The 17,286-nt window shown below is 45.2% G+C and overlaps 5 protein-coding genes across 5 annotated transcripts; 3 read left to right on the top strand and 2 right to left on the bottom strand.

The window, feature by feature from the left end:
• Positions 1–138: 138 nt before the first annotated feature.
• L199_004180 (uncharacterized protein) lies at positions 139–1,377 on the bottom strand (the record flags this gene model as incomplete). Its single annotated transcript, XM_064889908.1, has 1 exon — positions 139–1,377. The coding sequence occupies one exon, from the start codon at positions 1,375–1,377 to the stop codon at positions 139–141; it is 1,239 nt and encodes a 412-aa protein (XP_064745980.1).
• A 3,174-nt stretch (positions 1,378–4,551) lies between these two features.
• L199_004179 (uncharacterized protein) lies at positions 4,552–8,069 on the top strand (the record flags this gene model as incomplete). The annotated part of the gene is made up of 12 exons (XM_064889907.1): positions 4,552–5,393; positions 5,496–5,730; positions 5,860–6,141; positions 6,237–6,283; positions 6,352–6,365; positions 6,423–6,527; positions 6,598–6,681; positions 6,788–6,976; positions 7,106–7,235; positions 7,299–7,495; positions 7,567–7,783; positions 7,865–8,069. 12 exons carry the CDS (start codon positions 4,552–4,554, stop codon positions 8,067–8,069), a joined length of 2,547 nt encoding a protein of 848 aa, XP_064745979.1.
• A 570-nt stretch (positions 8,070–8,639) lies between these two features.
• L199_004178 (uncharacterized protein) lies at positions 8,640–10,731 on the top strand (the record flags this gene model as incomplete). The annotated part of the gene is made up of 6 exons (XM_064889906.1): positions 8,640–8,693; positions 8,752–9,672; positions 9,783–10,185; positions 10,240–10,330; positions 10,408–10,591; positions 10,675–10,731. 6 exons carry the CDS (start codon positions 8,640–8,642, stop codon positions 10,729–10,731), a joined length of 1,710 nt encoding a protein of 569 aa, XP_064745978.1.
• Positions 10,732–11,330: 599 nt separating this feature from the next.
• On the bottom strand, positions 11,331–14,041 carry L199_004177 (uncharacterized protein; the record flags this gene model as incomplete). Its single annotated transcript, XM_064889905.1, has 5 exons — positions 11,331–12,116; positions 12,185–13,183; positions 13,254–13,316; positions 13,405–13,782; positions 13,844–14,041. The coding sequence occupies 5 exons, from the start codon at positions 14,039–14,041 to the stop codon at positions 11,331–11,333; spliced, it is 2,424 nt and encodes an 807-aa protein (XP_064745977.1).
• A 531-nt stretch (positions 14,042–14,572) lies between these two features.
• Positions 14,573–17,225, top strand: L199_004176 (uncharacterized protein; the record flags this gene model as incomplete). The annotated part of the gene is made up of 2 exons (XM_064889904.1): positions 14,573–16,002; positions 16,139–17,225. 2 exons carry the CDS (start codon positions 14,573–14,575, stop codon positions 17,223–17,225), a joined length of 2,517 nt encoding a protein of 838 aa, XP_064745976.1.
• Positions 17,226–17,286: the final 61 nt, after the last annotated feature.

Genomic DNA, 17,286 nt, shown 5'->3' with positions numbered 1-17,286 from the left:
CTGTATTTCTTGCATGCTTCATCACTTTGCCGTTGATACCATACGCTATGTAACTTCATTGGTTCGTCATCGCCTCGTCGCCTCAATTTCGCAAGTCTACAAGATCGACTTGCTATTGCGAAGCAAGTGTACACGAGATTACCATCGACGATTGAAGAAGTTGGCGATTATTGCTGGATCAGTGACATCACCATTTATTTGTCTACCCTGGCCCGAGACCTTGTTATTCCTGTAGATCGAATTGGTGTTCGATCCAGCGCTGAGATTCAATTGGAACCCTTGACCCTCCACGATAGGATTGATATGGACAGTCGAGCCAGAACCGACAGTGACAGGTTCAGGCTCGTCTTCTACTGGCTCTTCGAAGACTGATCCTTCATCATCATCGTCGTCATATTCTTCTTCCATCTCTTGCTCTTTCGGATCAGATGCATATTCTCTTTCTGTATCCATGGGGGACTGGCCACCCTCTTGGGGCCAAATATCGTCATGAGGGATGATTCGGATTCCCGATCGTTGTTCTTCCAATCTCATTTCGGCTCTTCGACGAGCCTCAGGTGATAAATCGAGATCATCGAGATTGTAAATTTCAGGATCATCTGGAAGTTCACCTTCATAAGTTGGAGGATTGACTTCGATCCCTTGAGTAGCAGCAGAAGCGACCCCGTCCGTACTCATTGATCGTTTTCGCATAGCGTCATGAGCGCCCAACGCAGCTAACACCAACTCTCGTTGATTTTCGTCGATCCCACCTGCGTTGAACTGGAAACCCGAATCGTATGCTTGTGGAGCTATGAAAATTGTATCTCCCACTGTTGATCTGCCCGCTGGTAAACCACTTGAGTTCACTTGAATACCGTCGCCTGGGTTCTGGCTTTGTATATGTTCCACTACTGGTCGTCTGTGTCTCCTAGCACCGATGTTTGAGCCATCTTCGGAACCAACTAGAGTGTCTGCAGTGCTGATTCCCGTGTGTACTGAGCTGACGTCAGTTGGTGGTATTTCAACCCAAGGTTCAGAGGAGAGGGAAAGAGGTTCATCGACGTCCATTACGTCGACGAAAGATGATGTGGTAGGTGTTGCACTACCAATTCCCGAGCTTGTGACCGTACCAGCCTCCAGAGTGGGGGTGGAGCCGGCACTTCCTCTTCTGACGAGGCCGGAAGGGACAGGGACGTGGTCGAAGACGACGTTGCCATCACCACTGTGTTGAGCCGTTGAGACTGATGGGGTATCAGCGCCTGTGGTTACGGTGTCTGCAACGGAGATGGCATCGTCCAGTTCGGGAATCAACTCAAATGAAGCTTCGCTTGAAGTCTCTTCGTGACCACTATTGGGCGCAGTCGAGGCTGACGAATGATCGGTTTTCCGGACCATGATGGTTTATATTACGTGTTTTCTGATAAATATGCGATGAGAAAAGATTTGGAATTTTGATATGTGGATAGAGGTAAATACGCTTGTGCAAATGAAGAAGAGTACAACTGATCTTCATGGGGGACACGAAGTTTACAAATGAGACCGTGACAAGCAATATATACCCGTGTTGACGATCGTTGCCACCATGGCCTAAAGATCATTTCCATAAGAGAAACAAGGGCTTGGAGAAGCTCATTTATATATCCTTTCATTGACTGCTCCACAGACAAAAGAAAAAGAATTATAACAGACCTTCGATGCCATTCGAAAGATGTCAATGATCTCATTCCTGTGTATGGGTCTATGATTCTGCAAAAATCGTCTTTTCGTGGTCTATGAACATCTCGAGCAAGAATGATATGGCTTCGATGGCATACCTAGAACAGAAGCAATGTGTAATCACACATGTTTCACTATGATTCAACTCACTGGATACATGTCCATGGTCCCATGACGTGAGGTGTATTCGTGTTAGAATCAAGAAAGGCAGAATGACGGTCAAAGGAGGGGAGCAGAAAGAAGGTTGACTACTTCTTGCCTCGTGTGAGTGTATGTTTTTTGAATGGAAGCGATTAGGGTCTCCCGATATGACCGGGAAACTAACCGTATCCACGATGCCTGAAGGAGGGAACTTCTCGCGGCAATGCCGAACGTTGCATAGCTCAGTCCAGGGAACGATTTCTACACTGACAATAAGACACTCCTGAAAACCGATAAAGTAGACTGAAGGACTTGACGAAGATTTATTGCTATTAAGCAGACCTCCAAGTCGTGGTGACATGCACAGCCTTTCTAATTTCCGTATTGCAGCTTGCGGTATCAGTCATTAGGGTCCTCAGATATTGACATCGGTATCAAGAAGTATTGGTGGTCATCATTTATGGCATTATTACAGAGAGTATCGCGCCTACAATTACAGCCACCAGCCCTAACGACGCTCTCGAAAACCCAATATCGATGGTGCTACTACCATCATTCTTGCATTTCTTGGTCTTCTTCTTTCTCTGCCTTTGAGTGGCAGTTGCGGCGGCTTAGAACGTATGCGAAGTTTGCCCACCTGTTAGTGACGTGGTGAGAGGAGAAACAGCCTCGTCTGTTTCGTGTGTGAAAGTACCCCTATTCTGAGAAAGGGCCTGAATGTCGCCAGCAGGTGCAACCTCATCCTCTTGAGTCTTGGTCGGAGTGTGAATGACCTGTCTGTTCGTCCGAGACGAGTCATTATTGTTGGCATTGGCCGTTGCATGAGGTCGAGTTGGAACTGTGGCTCCGTCGAAAAGAAAAAAAGCGGACAAGTATTCGCGGCTATGTGTGATTCGGCACGGTCAGAGAATCTTGTATACAACGAATATGCCTATAACGCATATCTGGACAGGTAATGAATGATGAGAGTGGTGAAGGATCATATCTGGTACTCACGCCGACAAAGTATTGTTTGTACAAGATACTTGTCCGTCAGGTATCTTAACATATGTCTTCCCTAGAACGGTCGTCGTTGGCTCGATGAGTGATGATCGATCCAGCGATTAACGGTAATAAAGCGAGTATGTACAGCATTATCTGAGCTATAATCTTTGATCAGCTATCACAATTTAGTGTCTATGGTGCGTGTAAAGCTCTGTGGTGTTTATACGAAACTGATCTGTGAGAGATCATAAGATGATCAACGAGATGAGTTCATGGTGGATCTGCTGACTCCGTACATATACAATAACAGAGGCACAGAAAGCTCTCATCCATGTCTCGGTCTCCCCGCAATTTCCTTTCATTCATTCCGATGTCATGAGGATGATTGAACTCCCTTGAACTGACAGGACCGATTGTTCAAACCACATAGTTTTACTATGGGAATTTTTATTTGAGCTACCAGATTGGGAGCTTCATGAACGAGCATACGCATGCCGATGTCACGCTGCATACTGCATACGACAATCATCCAATGTGCGTCTTTGTATGACATGCAATTGCTACGAAAGAGACGCCATGTCTTTGCAGCTCATCCATTGGACATCTGCATGTTGCATCGTTCCAATCTGTGTTTTATGGTGCCCTTCCTACTTCTACTTGAACCTCATTTGGATCCTATCAGGAGTATGTTCCGTGGAGCGTTATTTGGATTTATCGGGCTTCACCCAAGTACCTCCGATTATCCTGGAGTAGTGGCAAGCTATTGGCCCCAAGCCTATACCCTTCTAGCTCTTGCTTAAGGGTTCAGAATGCATGCAGTCTCACCGGATCAGATTTTCTGCAAAACATTTCAATGCATCATCGTCACCGTACGTGTTTGTACGTATCATTCCGGTAAATGATGTTGGCGTTCCACGAACTCTCATACTCGACATCTTTGGATTCCTGATCTATTCCCAAGTCGGGAACCCAAAGGTTGCAAACCAGTGTACATCATGTATCTTTCGATGGATCCTTTCCCGTACGCTTAGGACTCATACTATACGTCATGTAGAAGGAATTTTCAATATTGTCGCACTGCTGAGATAACCATGGAGAAAGGACATACAGTATCGAGTGTATAAGAGATCTGTTTCTCGTGCCCTCAGTGCCAATTCACAATTCTCCGTGGGATCTTTCCCTCTGATTCGCGAACGATTTCTGTTATCGCAGAATTGACAGTATATCCTTTGATTATTCGAATCTACTGTATTGTAAATTTCAGATCCTGCCCGTGTCTTCCTGGATTCCAATACGAGTCCTATTCAAAATCTATCGTATAAGCAACCATTTTCAGGTTGCTTGCATGCTCAAATTGCTTTTTGCCACCCAATCGCTTATATGCCGGATTAGGGTTTCACTCGAAACGGTCATAGCCGATTCAAACTTTGTAAAAGCGCGTGATCACATTGGTAGATACCTAATTAGAATTACAATTTCAGACAGAGATAATCCTAATGGGCAATTAGGATTTATGATTTGATATCGATTTGATATTTTACGTCAATTTAGTCCGATTTCGGCGCCGTATCTGGCTCTTAGGGTGATGCCCACCGCATTGTCATCAACCAACAGATTCAATTCAATTCCATATCATACCATCTTACATCCCCTTTTGTTGACGATACATATACAATCTTCTTACAGATCAACTGTACTCTGCTAGGCACTAGATTTCAGCTAGTCAACATGCCATCACCTGCAAAGAATAGTGAACCATCCTTGATACCTCCTCGAGGTAACACCAATTCCCCTTCTCCCGCTTCGGCAATATCAACTTCACCAGCCATAGCCAGATCCCTCGCTCGTCAATCCGGTGCCGCCAGTCCTTCTTCAGCCGGTGCTGGAGGTGGTAGTGGACCATCCATACCTAATATTCCACCTCGATCTGGATCAATCTCTTCACAAGTTAAACCAAATTTATCTACCTCTTTCAAATCGCCTGTAGGAGGTCTAACTCCTCCAATTGCAAGATCCGGATCACCAGCTCAACCTAATCAAGGAAAGGAGCCTACACCTAAACCTTCTAGTGATAGTTTGCTGGGTAGGAAAACATCAGTTTCGTCGGGTAATACAACTCAAAATAAATCAGCTTTGACCACCTCACTCAATTCACCTTCTTTATCTCGTCAGAGTTCATCGGGAAATATCCCTCGTCCGACGACTCTCTCAAGGGATAATTCCGGTACTTCAACACCTAGGAAAGGAAAAGAAGTAGAGAATGATGGTGGAGCTGGAGACTCAAACTTCTCGAACCTGGCTGATATACCTGATGAAGAAAAGGCAAAAGTGTTAGGAAGACATTTGGTTTCTGCCGAAGAGAGAGAACAGTCAAAGACTGCTACGCCAAATGAAGGTGGTGTAGGAGGCACAACCCCCACCAAGGAGGACGGAGCTGGAAGTGGGAATGCAAGTGTGAATGCGAGTGGGGTGGAAAGAGCTGCTGAGAGTGGAGTGACATCGGGTTATGGAAGTACAGAGGATAACGAACAGTTTCCTATTCCTTATGATGCCGTTGGAGGTGATGTGACGTGAGTGATGTTCATTATAATCATTGCACTACATATCGGATTCTACACAGCTTTCTTCTCTTTCATCGCCCCTGCACGTTATGCTAATATCTGATCACACAGCCATGACTTGTACAAATGGCAACATTCTCATCGCCCCGATCAACCCGTCAGATCAGCTTCATTCTCCCACGTCCCCCTGGACCGATCGGCTATCCTGGATCCAACCTTGGCTCACATCAAAGAGCCCGGAGGGTTCAGACGGAATTTCGTCTCGACCAGAGCTGCCGAACAAGGTCTGGAGGCACCAAATATGGTCAGGAATGTTGTGGACTTCTTGTTCCTCTATGGTCACTTTGTGAGTCATCCCACGTTTTACTTCATCAACACTACTATAACAAGAGATCCCAATATGATGCAATCGAGAGAATCAGTAGCCCGTCGTGGCTGGGGAATACATGCTAACTCCCGTCTGCTCATTGTTTAGGCTGGTGAAGATCTAAACGAAGATGATGATATCGACGAAGATGAGATTGAAGAAGAAGACGAAGAGTCTTACCCGGCCATTGGCTCAAGCTCCGGTCGACCATATAACAGAAGACCATTCACAGCTGAGGTCGATGGAGATGCTGGATCACCTGCTGTTAGAGGTGAAAGAGCACCGCTTTTGGGAAGTACGAAGAGGGGAATGAGCATGACTCGTCATAGACGGACGAAGAGTGGGGCAGCGAGCGGGGGTACGGCTACTACAACTCAAGCTTTGTTGATGGTAAGTTTCCGCACAGGCATCAGCGCAGTTGTCGATGATTGGGCACTTGTACTCTGTAAGATGAGATCGCATGCTGATCTTTGACTTGATCGTAGTTGTTGAAAGGTTTCGTCGGTACTGGTATCCTGTTCATGGGCAAAGCGTAAGCTATACATAGTCTTATGAACTCCGAAGGTTTTCAGCTGATCTGTCTCCGACCATGCGATTCAGATTCTTCAACGGAGGTGAGCTGGATCTCTCATGTATGCGCAAAGTGATCGGCAGCTGACATGAGACGATAGGTATCCTATTCTCCACTATTGTCATGCTTGCCATAGCAGGTATCTCACTCTGGTCTTTCTTGCTTCTCGTGGAAGCGTATATGCATGTCCCAGGAAGTTTCGGAGGTAAGCTATCTCGTCCTTATTGCCGGTGGAAGGAGGAGCAAAGCTGAGCTGCTTGCTTGGCTCATGATAGATATCGGAGGAGCATTGTATGGCAAGTATATGAGGTTCGCCATTCTGATCAGTATCGCCGTGTCGCAAATCGGCTTTGTAGCCGGTAAGTTAAATCGATATTCTTGTCGAACAATTTCAGATATCTTATCAGTCCAACGTTTGCTATGTTCTCGATGTTAGAAGCTGACTCGACCTGATCCACCCTTCAGCGTACACCATCTTCATCGCTGAAAACCTCCAAGCGTTCTTCATGGCCGTGACGGACTGTAAAACCTATATACCCGTCAAGTGGCTGATCCTCGGTCAACTGCTCATCTTCTTGCCCCTCGCGATGATAAGAAATCTGGCCAAACTGAGTGGTACTGCTCTGGTTGCTGATGCATTCATCTTGATTGGACGTGAGTGTGATCTTCATTCAACTCGTTCTACTGCTACCTGCAGCACAGGTGCATATCTGCATCTGAGATAGATGCCACCTTCGTTGACGGTGTATGGGCTGATGCTGATTACCCCATCTCAACGCCCAGTCATCTACATCGGTTTCAACGAAGGTTCCGTTCTTTCTAAATATGGTGTAGCGGACGTGAAACTATTCAACGAGAATTCCTTCCCCCTTCTTATCGGTACTGCGGTATTTGCTTTCGAAGGTATCGGATTGTAAGTGCACTTGGATTCGTATATGTCAGTGAGGTGTCGTATGCTTATTCGATGCTTTTGCAGAGTCATCCCCATCACCGAATCGATGAGAGAGCCTGAGAAATTCCCTCGATTACTCTCCATCGTCATGTTCGTCGTTGCGGTGTTGTTTGCAGGTGCGGGGGTATCGTCCTACGCTGCGTACGGAAGTGACATACAGACTGTCGTCATTGTCAATCTACCTCAAGAAGACAAGTTTGTACAGGCTGTTCAATTCTTATGTGAGTTTCCTTTCATAGCCTATCATAGGTGATTTGCCTCCCAGAGGATGTTAGCTGATTTTAGTTGATAGACTCTGTCGCTATCCTCTTGTCCATTCCATTACAGCTTTTCCCAGCTGTACGAATCATGGAGAATGGTATTTTCTCTCGATCAGGTAAACATAACTCCTCGGTCAAATGGCAGAAGAACATCTTCAGAAGTGTGGTTGTGGTATTTACCAGCTTACTCAGTTGGGCGGGTTCAAGCGAGCTGGACAAGTTTGTTAGTCTGATCGGTAGTTTCGCGTGGTAAGTCAACTTATATGACCTTGGAAGGGTTGAGAATGCTTAGGAATTTAAACTGATTCTGTGCTTGTCCACACCACTCAGTATCCCACTGTGTTTCATCTACCCACCGATGTTGCATCTCAAAGCATGTGCCAAAACGCGTAAAGCGATCGTGTTGGATTACCTTCTGATTGTATTTGGTACGATCGTCGGTGCATACACCACCGTGCAAACGATTAGAAGTCTGTTTGAACCTGGGGGTGATAAACCCAAGTTTGGGAAATGTGAGGTGCCCAATGGAATGTAGATGGTAGTGAAAGGAGATACGATGATCATACACGATAGAGAGAATAGAGGATAGAATGTGAGATGCAGAGTTATAGTGGAGGAATAGTAAAGTAATTCATAGCTGCAATGTATGTTTATAGGTTCATTATGCATAGTTCCGCATCTACATCTGAACATCTGGATATGTTGCACGAGGAGATCCGAATGATGACTACAGTCGGGTACCGCCGGGCGGGTGATGTCGTATGTTGGTCGTTGGTGACTATGGGACGATGGATTCAAAGGAGTGAAAAGCGATCAGTGCGGTACACCCGTGCCTGGATGTTGATTACAGAATGAAAACAAATAAGATTGGTAGAGATCGAACTATGGCAATTCAGTCATTTCAGTCATTTATCATCCATACCCATATCCCTCTGTCGATAACTTCCTCATTACACTGTTCATCACTGATTCATAGCTAGAAGGACTTTCATTGCATTGTATCTACCCACCTGTCATTCACAAATACATAAAAAATCACACTTGACAGAAAACAAACACGACACTCTCTCTCGACCCCACTCGATTCGAAATCTTATAGTCCATCATGTCTACTACACCAGAGGTAGAAGTTGCTAGCTCCGGTATAGATCATGTATCTGTGGGTTTACCGATCTTCAATCGTAGAGGGCAATGCTGATGATATCTTATATTGTCAGATCCACTCTCTCCAACCTGAGATAATCATAATCGGCGCCGGTGTCATAGGCTGTGCCCTTGCCTATTCTCTATCTCAATCAGGTCGATCGGTCGTCCTCCTCGAACGGGACTTGTCCGAACCAGATCGAATAGTAGGTGAACTCCTTCAACCTGGTGGTGTAGCTGCATTGGAGGAATTGGGTATGGCAGATGTCCTGGATGGGATCGATGCAGTACCTGTCGAAGGGTATTGTATCGTCTCGGGTGAAGAGAAAGTTGGATGTCCTTATCCCCTGCTAGAGGAGATGGCCGGTATACATCAGGATGGACAAGAACAGAATGGAAAAACAAATGGAATATCAGCTCATATAGATAAGAAAGGAAAATGGCACGTTGATTCCGCATCAGGTAAAAAAGAAGGACGTTCATTCCATCATGGTAAATTGATATCCTCCCTTCGACGTAAGGTGCTCAACCAGGCGAAGAATGTCACGGTGTTGGAAGCGACAGTGAAAGATCTGGTATTTTGTGAACATACAAATAGAGTCATAGGTGTCTCTGCGTCATTCAAACCGGCTTCAAATACTTCTTCCGGAGAAGGAAAAGGAAATGTGGGAAATTCAGACGATACTCGAGATAGTAGACCTCAACCTACAGGAATAGTTAAAAAGATCTACGCGCCCATAACAATCATTGCAGATGGATGTTTCTCCAAGTTCCGACTGACGCCCGGCACGCGTACACCCACGCCCAAGACTCGATCGCACTTTGTGGGGATCATATTGGAAGATTGCAAATTACCGATTCAAAATATGGGTACGGTGTGTTTGACACCCTCCGGACCGGTTTTGTTGTATCAGATTGGAAGGGAAAAGGGAGAGGTGCGGATGTTGGTGGATGTCAAAGGGAAATTACCCAGTGTAGGGGATGGAAGCTTGAAAGTGAGTAAATGATACGCATCTTATTCAGAAAACCATCTCGTGTCTTTTGTGAAATCATGATCATCCATTATATATCGATTCTAACTGGTTATATTTGTTTCGACCTATAGCGTCACATCGAGGCCAATTATGTTCCTCATCTACCAACCGAACTCCAATCCCCAGTTCTCTCATCCCTTGCCACTCAGCGTCTCCGATCTATGCCCAACACTTTCCTTCCACCCTCTATCCAGGGCTTGTCCAACCACCTCAGCGGTGCGATCCTAGTAGGTGACGCATACAATATGCGACACCCCCTCACAGGAGGAGGAATGACAGTGGCTTTCAATGATGCTATCATCTTGACTAAATACCTCAAACCTTCCGACCAGTTACCATCCGGAAGAGCAGGATTGGAAGATTGGGATAAAGTATCGGAATATCTGAGAGAATGGTTCTGGGAGAGGAAGAAGTTGAGCGGTGTGGTCAATGTGTTGAGTATGGCTCTTTATAGTTTGTTTGGAGGGGCGGATGGTAAGTTGGTCTCTGAGCTGTATCCAATAACTTCAACTGACTAGTCATCAATAGAACCCGAACTTGAAGTCCTCAGAGAAGGATGTGTGAAATACCTGGGAATGGGAGGCGAGAGGGTAGCAGGACCGGTCGGTCTATTATCTGCGTGAGTATCATCGGCTCAACCGACAAAGTTCCAGTCTTTGAGTTTTCTCGATCGATCTTGCTAACCTTGTGTCGTAGTCTCACTCCAGCTCCTCTCATGTTGTTCTACCATTTCTTCTCTGTCGCCTTCTACTCCATCTTCCTACTGCTCATCAAAGGTCCACCCAACTCGTCTTTGAGATCTACCAAGTCGAATGCGGTCTTAAACCCGTTATTAGTCTTGTTGACTTTACCGTTAAATTTGATCTATTCGATAAAAGTGGTGAGTCCGATCTTGACAGAAGACCATAGCGATTGTTACATTTTTAGTACGGCGCTGATGTTTCTTTGCGATTGCATGATTAGTTCTGGACCGCTTGTGTGGTTCTTTTACCTGTCATATATACTGAATTCAAGGTATAGATGGACTTGTTAGGATATGGACGGGGAACAAAGAGCGATACTTACTATAGATCGTATTGTAAACAAATAATAGACAATGAGTTCAGATAGATATAGAATGAATCGATTAGCACAGAATGTATACCCGAGTTCTATAATGCACCGAATGAATCTGGATTGCTTCTGTGACCAAGTGCAGCTTTTCAGTGGATATTCCTCAACAGAGTCTCATGTAGTATCATGACATAATATAATTGATCTTCGCATTATAACCATATTCAGATCAGATCAAATCAACCATCCATCCATCCATCCATTCATTCATTCATTCATTCGTTTTCACACTGCATAAATATCATTATTATTTCATAAGCTACGAGAAAGGAGAGAGAAATAGGACCGAGAAAGTAACTTATAATAGACAGCGGGAATTGTCATTATTATTACTAATCATTGTTACCAGACCACCCCAACCCAAGTGACTTATCAAGATATTCAGAAATTATGAATTCGCCGAGCGATTTCATGTCTCGTCCAAAATCATCTTCACCCTAAAGCAGAGTCAAAACGCAATGATACCGACCGGCCATAAATCCAAACTCATTTGACGTTCGACTAAGCTATGTCTCCGGATGGAACTTCTTAACTACATCCGCTACAGCCGATTTAGCCATATACGTTGCGCTTCTCCCTCTAGTCATTGATCCAGGTGTCTGTCCACTGGCTACAGATCCAAATCCAGATGCAGACGAAGAGGATATCTGTCTGTGTATCGTTGTCGGTTGAGGTTGTCCTTGAGATTCTCCACTTCCAGTTCCACTTTGTGAGATAGACCTCTGAGGTGTAGCGACGGGTCTTTCGGATAATGACGCAGCGGGTGTAGGAGGTTGTTGGATAATAGAAGGTACCTGCCCTTGACCTTGGTTCATCGTAGGACTTAGAGGTTGCTGCTGCTGCTGCTGTTGTTGTTGTTGAGTTACTCTAAGTTGATTTAACAAAGCTCTAGTAGCTGCCAACCATTTAATCTCATCTTCTTCACTTGGTGCACATAACACATAAGTTCGCTTAGCAGTGATCAACCTGAATATATTCTCTTCGCTGTGTTTCTCGTTCGATCCACCCGGTAAAGAAGGTTGTTTCTTAGGTGTTGAAGATTGCGCGGCATCGTTAGATGAGAGTCTACCCCGCATGGCAGTGGTGAAATTCTGTTTGGCAGGCGGAGAAGTGGATGTTTGAGCGTGAATATGGGATTGGTGAGACTGATGTGAATGCGGATGGAATGGGTTGTGATTGTGGTGAGAGGGAGGTCGATCTTCTTCGCTTGATGCGAGAGATTCATCAGATGCGTCTACTTCCAATGCGTCGAGCACTGAGGTGAGGGGGATGAATCGGAGTGCCTTTGTGTCCTATTTGATCATCATTATTTATCAGCTTTCATCCCAAAGAAAAGGGTTTCAGAGGAAGCTGAGCCTACCATATGTGATTTGGTATATGTAACGCCCTGACTCGTCAATACGAACCACCTCTTCCTCCACACTTTCCTACCTCTACCCTTCGATCGTTTCATAAGATAAGCCGATAAGATGACCTTGGTAGGATCGATAGGTGTCGAGGGTAGACTTTGAGTAGCATCATTTACACTTCTACCTTGACTGGCTTCCGCTAAATCGATATCATCTTCATCCTCCGAGCTAACAACAAATTGATTGGATCCAGAGGCTATACCGCTACTTTGCAGGTTGAGAGCCATTGATCGATCGCCCGTACCGGGAGGGATAGACGATGCGATACTGGATGTAGAAGGTTCTCTCCTTGCTGTTGTCGATGGTGCAGGCCCACTGACAGACCTAGATGATTGGACTGGAGTAGCCGTTGAGGGGCTCCTACCCGCCATCAAACCAGACGACGACTGAGCTTGAGTGTATGAGTGGACCGATTGAGCAGATGTTGTTCTCGGATTTGGAATACTCATTTTAGCCATTTGCGATGCGAGTGAATTGGTAGTATCCATAGGTGAAGATGGTGGGATTACTCCGCCAGAAGCTAACGAAGGTGATACCTGTCCAGCAGCATGTATAGCTTGAGGTGAGGCTACACCTTGTTGATTAGGTCTATTGACAAAGTATGACCCAGAGGTAGCTACGCTTGTTCCAGGGGAAGTAGTATCGATCACGTGTTCGCTGGTTGATCGCTCTCGATTGGAAGGGATGGGTATGGAACTACTCTTCTGTTGATGTTGATGATGTTCGCTCTTCTCCCTTTTCATCCTTTCTTCTTCCTCCCTCTCTGACAACTTCCTTCGAACACCGTTGATGGCTCGTACCCACTCTTCCATGTCATCTTGATGGGAGGCTTTGGCAAAGAAGGTTCGTTTGGGCGTGACGATACCGAATGAATGAGGGTGTTTCTTGACTGTCACCGGAGCGACGGTGTGGACTTCGTGGAGATCGATGACTTTCTTGAGGGAGTATTCCTGTGTTGATCACGATGTTTGAATCAGCTTTTCACTCTCAGAGTACGATGACGAGGATTTCGCAGCTCACCTTCTCGTCTTTGTAATAAGCCAATTTCTCTGTGCGTAGAACAAACCATCTTTTCTTCCAAGCCTAAAGCATCAAACAGCGCCAACATGAGCATGATTTCTCTTGACGATCATTGAAATTGAGAGTTTGAGAAAAAATATACTCTACTCACCTTTCTTCTTTCCTGCTTCTTCCATAAATACCCGCTCTTAACCACTCTCTCACCTTCCATACCCTTCTGCAATCCTTGTTCCTCCTCGGCTTCACTCGCACTTTCTACCTCCTCATTCTCATTTTCGTTCTCTTCTTCTACATCTTCCAGCTCAGCCTCATCAATAATCTCGCCACCGAACTTTCTTTCTGCTATCGCACTCAGTCCACCTACCGAGGTGGTCGCTGGCGTGAGGATCGGAGAAGTAGGATTGGGTGAGCCGATCATGGGTGGTTGGGTCGAGGAATTTATAGAGGACGAGTCGGATTCGTTACCTGATGCTGAGTAGGTGTGGTATGTTCCTGAAGGTGCATGAGGAGGAGGTGGATGGGTTGATTTCTACATCAAGCAATAACAATGTCAGACAGGAATGTAAATGCAGTATGGGATATGGTCTTACCTTCTTCTTGGGTGATTCGTGCATACGTGAGGAAGGTGCTGATGCAGACCTGAACGATAGTTTACGTTCGATCTCGGATTTTGATGGTGGTTGAGCAGGGACAGGTTGAGATAGTGTAGGTTGTTGTTGTTGGTGTTGTGTTTGTTGGACTGGTGGTCCAGACGTAAGTGGGGCTGAGTTGGCTATATAGTCAATCATATCAGTATAATACAACGAGGAATGATCTTCTCTTTCTCAAGGATAGATGGATGTACTTACATTGTGACATGGTGAATGATGAAGCCCCCGCTACGATATGATGCTAATGCTAATCCACCTCGTTATTGTTCGCTGTTCACTTGACTTTGAATCTCCGATTAAACCCCCGGACCTTGCGGTGGTAAGACAGCAAGTTGATTCGTCGTGTTCCCGCTTTGATGAGGCTCAAGGCAGTTTTAGACTGAGTGTTGTGTATGCTCGTGTATGCTTGATGATCACAGTGGATGGATAACTACTTTATGGACATATGAATGGGGATGATGGCGAGGATGAGGATGATACGCAACTCATACATACCTACAACCCAACCCACAACAACGCTCGGACCGGGATCAATCTCAGATGAATTACGTAACCGATTCATCCTGCGTTCAAAAAGTTGACCACTCGAGAGATCAAGTACAAGAGAAGAGATCGAAAGATGATACGTCTACTGTATCTACCTTGAACGACTCACGCCCACCCATCGCCATGTCACTGTCACGAGCAGGCCCCTCACTACGACCACTGTGTCGACGATGCTTGAAACTACAACGACGTTCCGCACCACCAATCTTCCCTTCTACTCGATCACTTTCCACTTCCCTTCCAACTTCCCGGCAGTACGCCCGTCAGCAACCCTACCCTGTCCCATCTACCGCTCAGCTCAACCCGACTATACCGCGTGATCAATCCGTTCCCAGAGCTCCATTGCAAATTACTGTAGATGATTTCAACGAAAAACCTTCTGCACGTCCTCATCAGATAGTCTCGCTGTTGCTGCAACGAATACCCGAATATATTGACTCTCCCAGAGCCAGAAGGAAACTCAATGCGTGCGGATTAGATACCAGACTTGTGACACATAAGATCCAGAATGAATGGCTGAGGAAAGTCGCGAATGACTTGGGGGGATACGAAGGTAACAAAAATGATCAGGAGGTTCTGGAAGGGTTGGATAGAAATGGATGGAATGGTGAAGATTTGATTATAGCAATGAATCAAGGTCGAATCATCACCACTGTCGAATCCATGGCTTTGAGGAATTTCTTATCGTGGACTTTGACATTAGATCGAAAAGATCTGATAGACGCTCAGCTGAAAATACATATTCAAAGTATATTGAATATAACGGACCTAACTCGATTACCCTACTCATCCGAATTCCTCTCTGCTCGATCGATGAAGAGACATTTTCACCTTCATATCGGGCCTACCAACTCTGGCAAGACATACAACGCCCTCAAGGCTCTGTCTAAAGCCTCATCTGGTGCTTATGCTGGTCCATTGAGACTGTTAGCCCACGAAGTTTGGGAGAGGATGAATCTCGGTACGGTCGGTGAATTAGATGGGAAAGGAAGAGCTTGCAATCTCTTGACTGGAGAGGAAAGAAGAGTTGTAGATCCTGATTCTGGTCTGTTGAGCTGTACAGTCGAGATGCTTCCCTTGAATGGTCTGAATGGAAAAGGGTTCGATGTAGTGGTTATAGATGAGATTCAGATGTTAGGAGACGAGCAGAGAGGTGGATCATGGACGAAAGCCGTACTAGGATTGGCTGCTAAAGAGATCCATCTTTGTGGTGATGAAACTACAGTCAAACTTTTACACAATTTGTTAGAACCATTAGGCGATCAAATCACGATACATAAATATAATAGGTTAACACCCTTGGTGGTCGCTGAAGAAAGTCTAAATAATGATTGGGAAAAGGTAGAAAAAGGCGATTGTGTGGTGACGTTCTCAAGGACGAATATATTCGCTGTGAAGAAGATGATCGAATCCACTGCTGGGAAGAAATGCGCCGTGGTTTATGGAGCTTTACCTCCTGAGACTAGGGCGGAACAGGCTAGGGATTTTAATGATGAGAAAGGGTTGAGCGAGGTGTTAGTAGCTTCTGATGCAGTTGGGATGGGTTTGAACTTGTGAGTGTGGACTATCCTTTTTGTCGTATGTTCAACGAAGTGATTGCACAACACTTTATCGCTGCTTCCATACTACATTATCCTCTATTCGTTCATCACAAATTCGCTAATCCGTCTTATATCTTCCTTCTTCCAGAAAAATCAAACGGATGATCTTCGAGTCCCTCACCAAATTCAATGGTAAAAAGGAAACGCCACTTTCCCTCACTCAGATCAAACAGATTGCAGGTCGAGCAGGACGATACAAGACTTCTTCCGATTCCGACTCAAACAAAAACTCTAATCACATCACTAACCCCGACGAAGCTCCTGCTACCGGTGGACTAGTCACGACACTGCATAAAGCGGATCTACCGATTCTGAGGGAATTGATGAAACGCGATTTACCTTCTATCCCCCGAGCCAACCTCGAAGTGCCTTATAACAACCTTGCTGAACTGGCTAGTTTGTTACCTTCAAACACAACATTCGGTTCATTGTTAGAACAATTCTCAAGTCTCGTGAAAGTCCCAAAAAACACCACCCTATCAGGCTATGAACATAAACTCCCTTTGGCGGACTTGTTAGAACCATACAGAGATCAATTGAGTTTAGCTGAGATTGACTTGTTCTGTTTCGCCCCTGTCAACGTACGAGACGAAAGGGCGAAAGGAATTTTTCAAGAATTGATTAAAGATTTCTCATTAAATGGATATGTAGATCTGGAAGATATTTTCAAATCTTCAAGATTAATCACTCAACTTGAACTTGTTGAAGAAACACTTCGAACATTACCTCCTTTACCACCTGTCTTAGGGATAGGTAGGAAACTGTTAACTCCTCCTATCATCATCTCGTCAATACCGATGTTGGAAACGTTACATAAATCGTTAGTCTTATACATCTGGTTATCATTCAGATTAGAAGTGAGTTTCCCAGATAGAGCCAAAGCTGTAGAATTGAAAGAGAGGACAGAGGTGGTATTGGATAATTGTCTAGAGAGACTACCCGGTTTGAGACAACGTAAACATGCTAAAGGAGAGAGATCCAAGGAGGTTGACAGGTTGGTCAGAGATTGGAGAAGAGAGAATGTCATGCCTAATGGGACCAGAAAGGTTGAAGGTGTTCCTAGAAAGGGATTGACTTGGATTGAGAGGAATGTAGCGGAAAGGGTCAAACAGAGGAAAACTTGGAGGAATGTTAGGGTTGTTGGAGAGGGGGAAGGGGACAAGGAGGAGAATTAGAAGATAATACTACTATATGTCTGCATTACCTGTTATAATACGTCACTCACATCTCTACATA

This window comes from Kwoniella botswanensis, chromosome 1, assembly GCF_036426115.1.
Source record: "Kwoniella botswanensis chromosome 1, complete sequence".
Classification (NCBI taxonomy): domain Eukaryota; kingdom Fungi; phylum Basidiomycota; class Tremellomycetes; order Tremellales; family Cryptococcaceae; genus Kwoniella; species Kwoniella botswanensis.
Note: the sequence above shows the minus strand (reverse complement) of the source record. Positions and strands in the feature narration are given on the sequence as shown.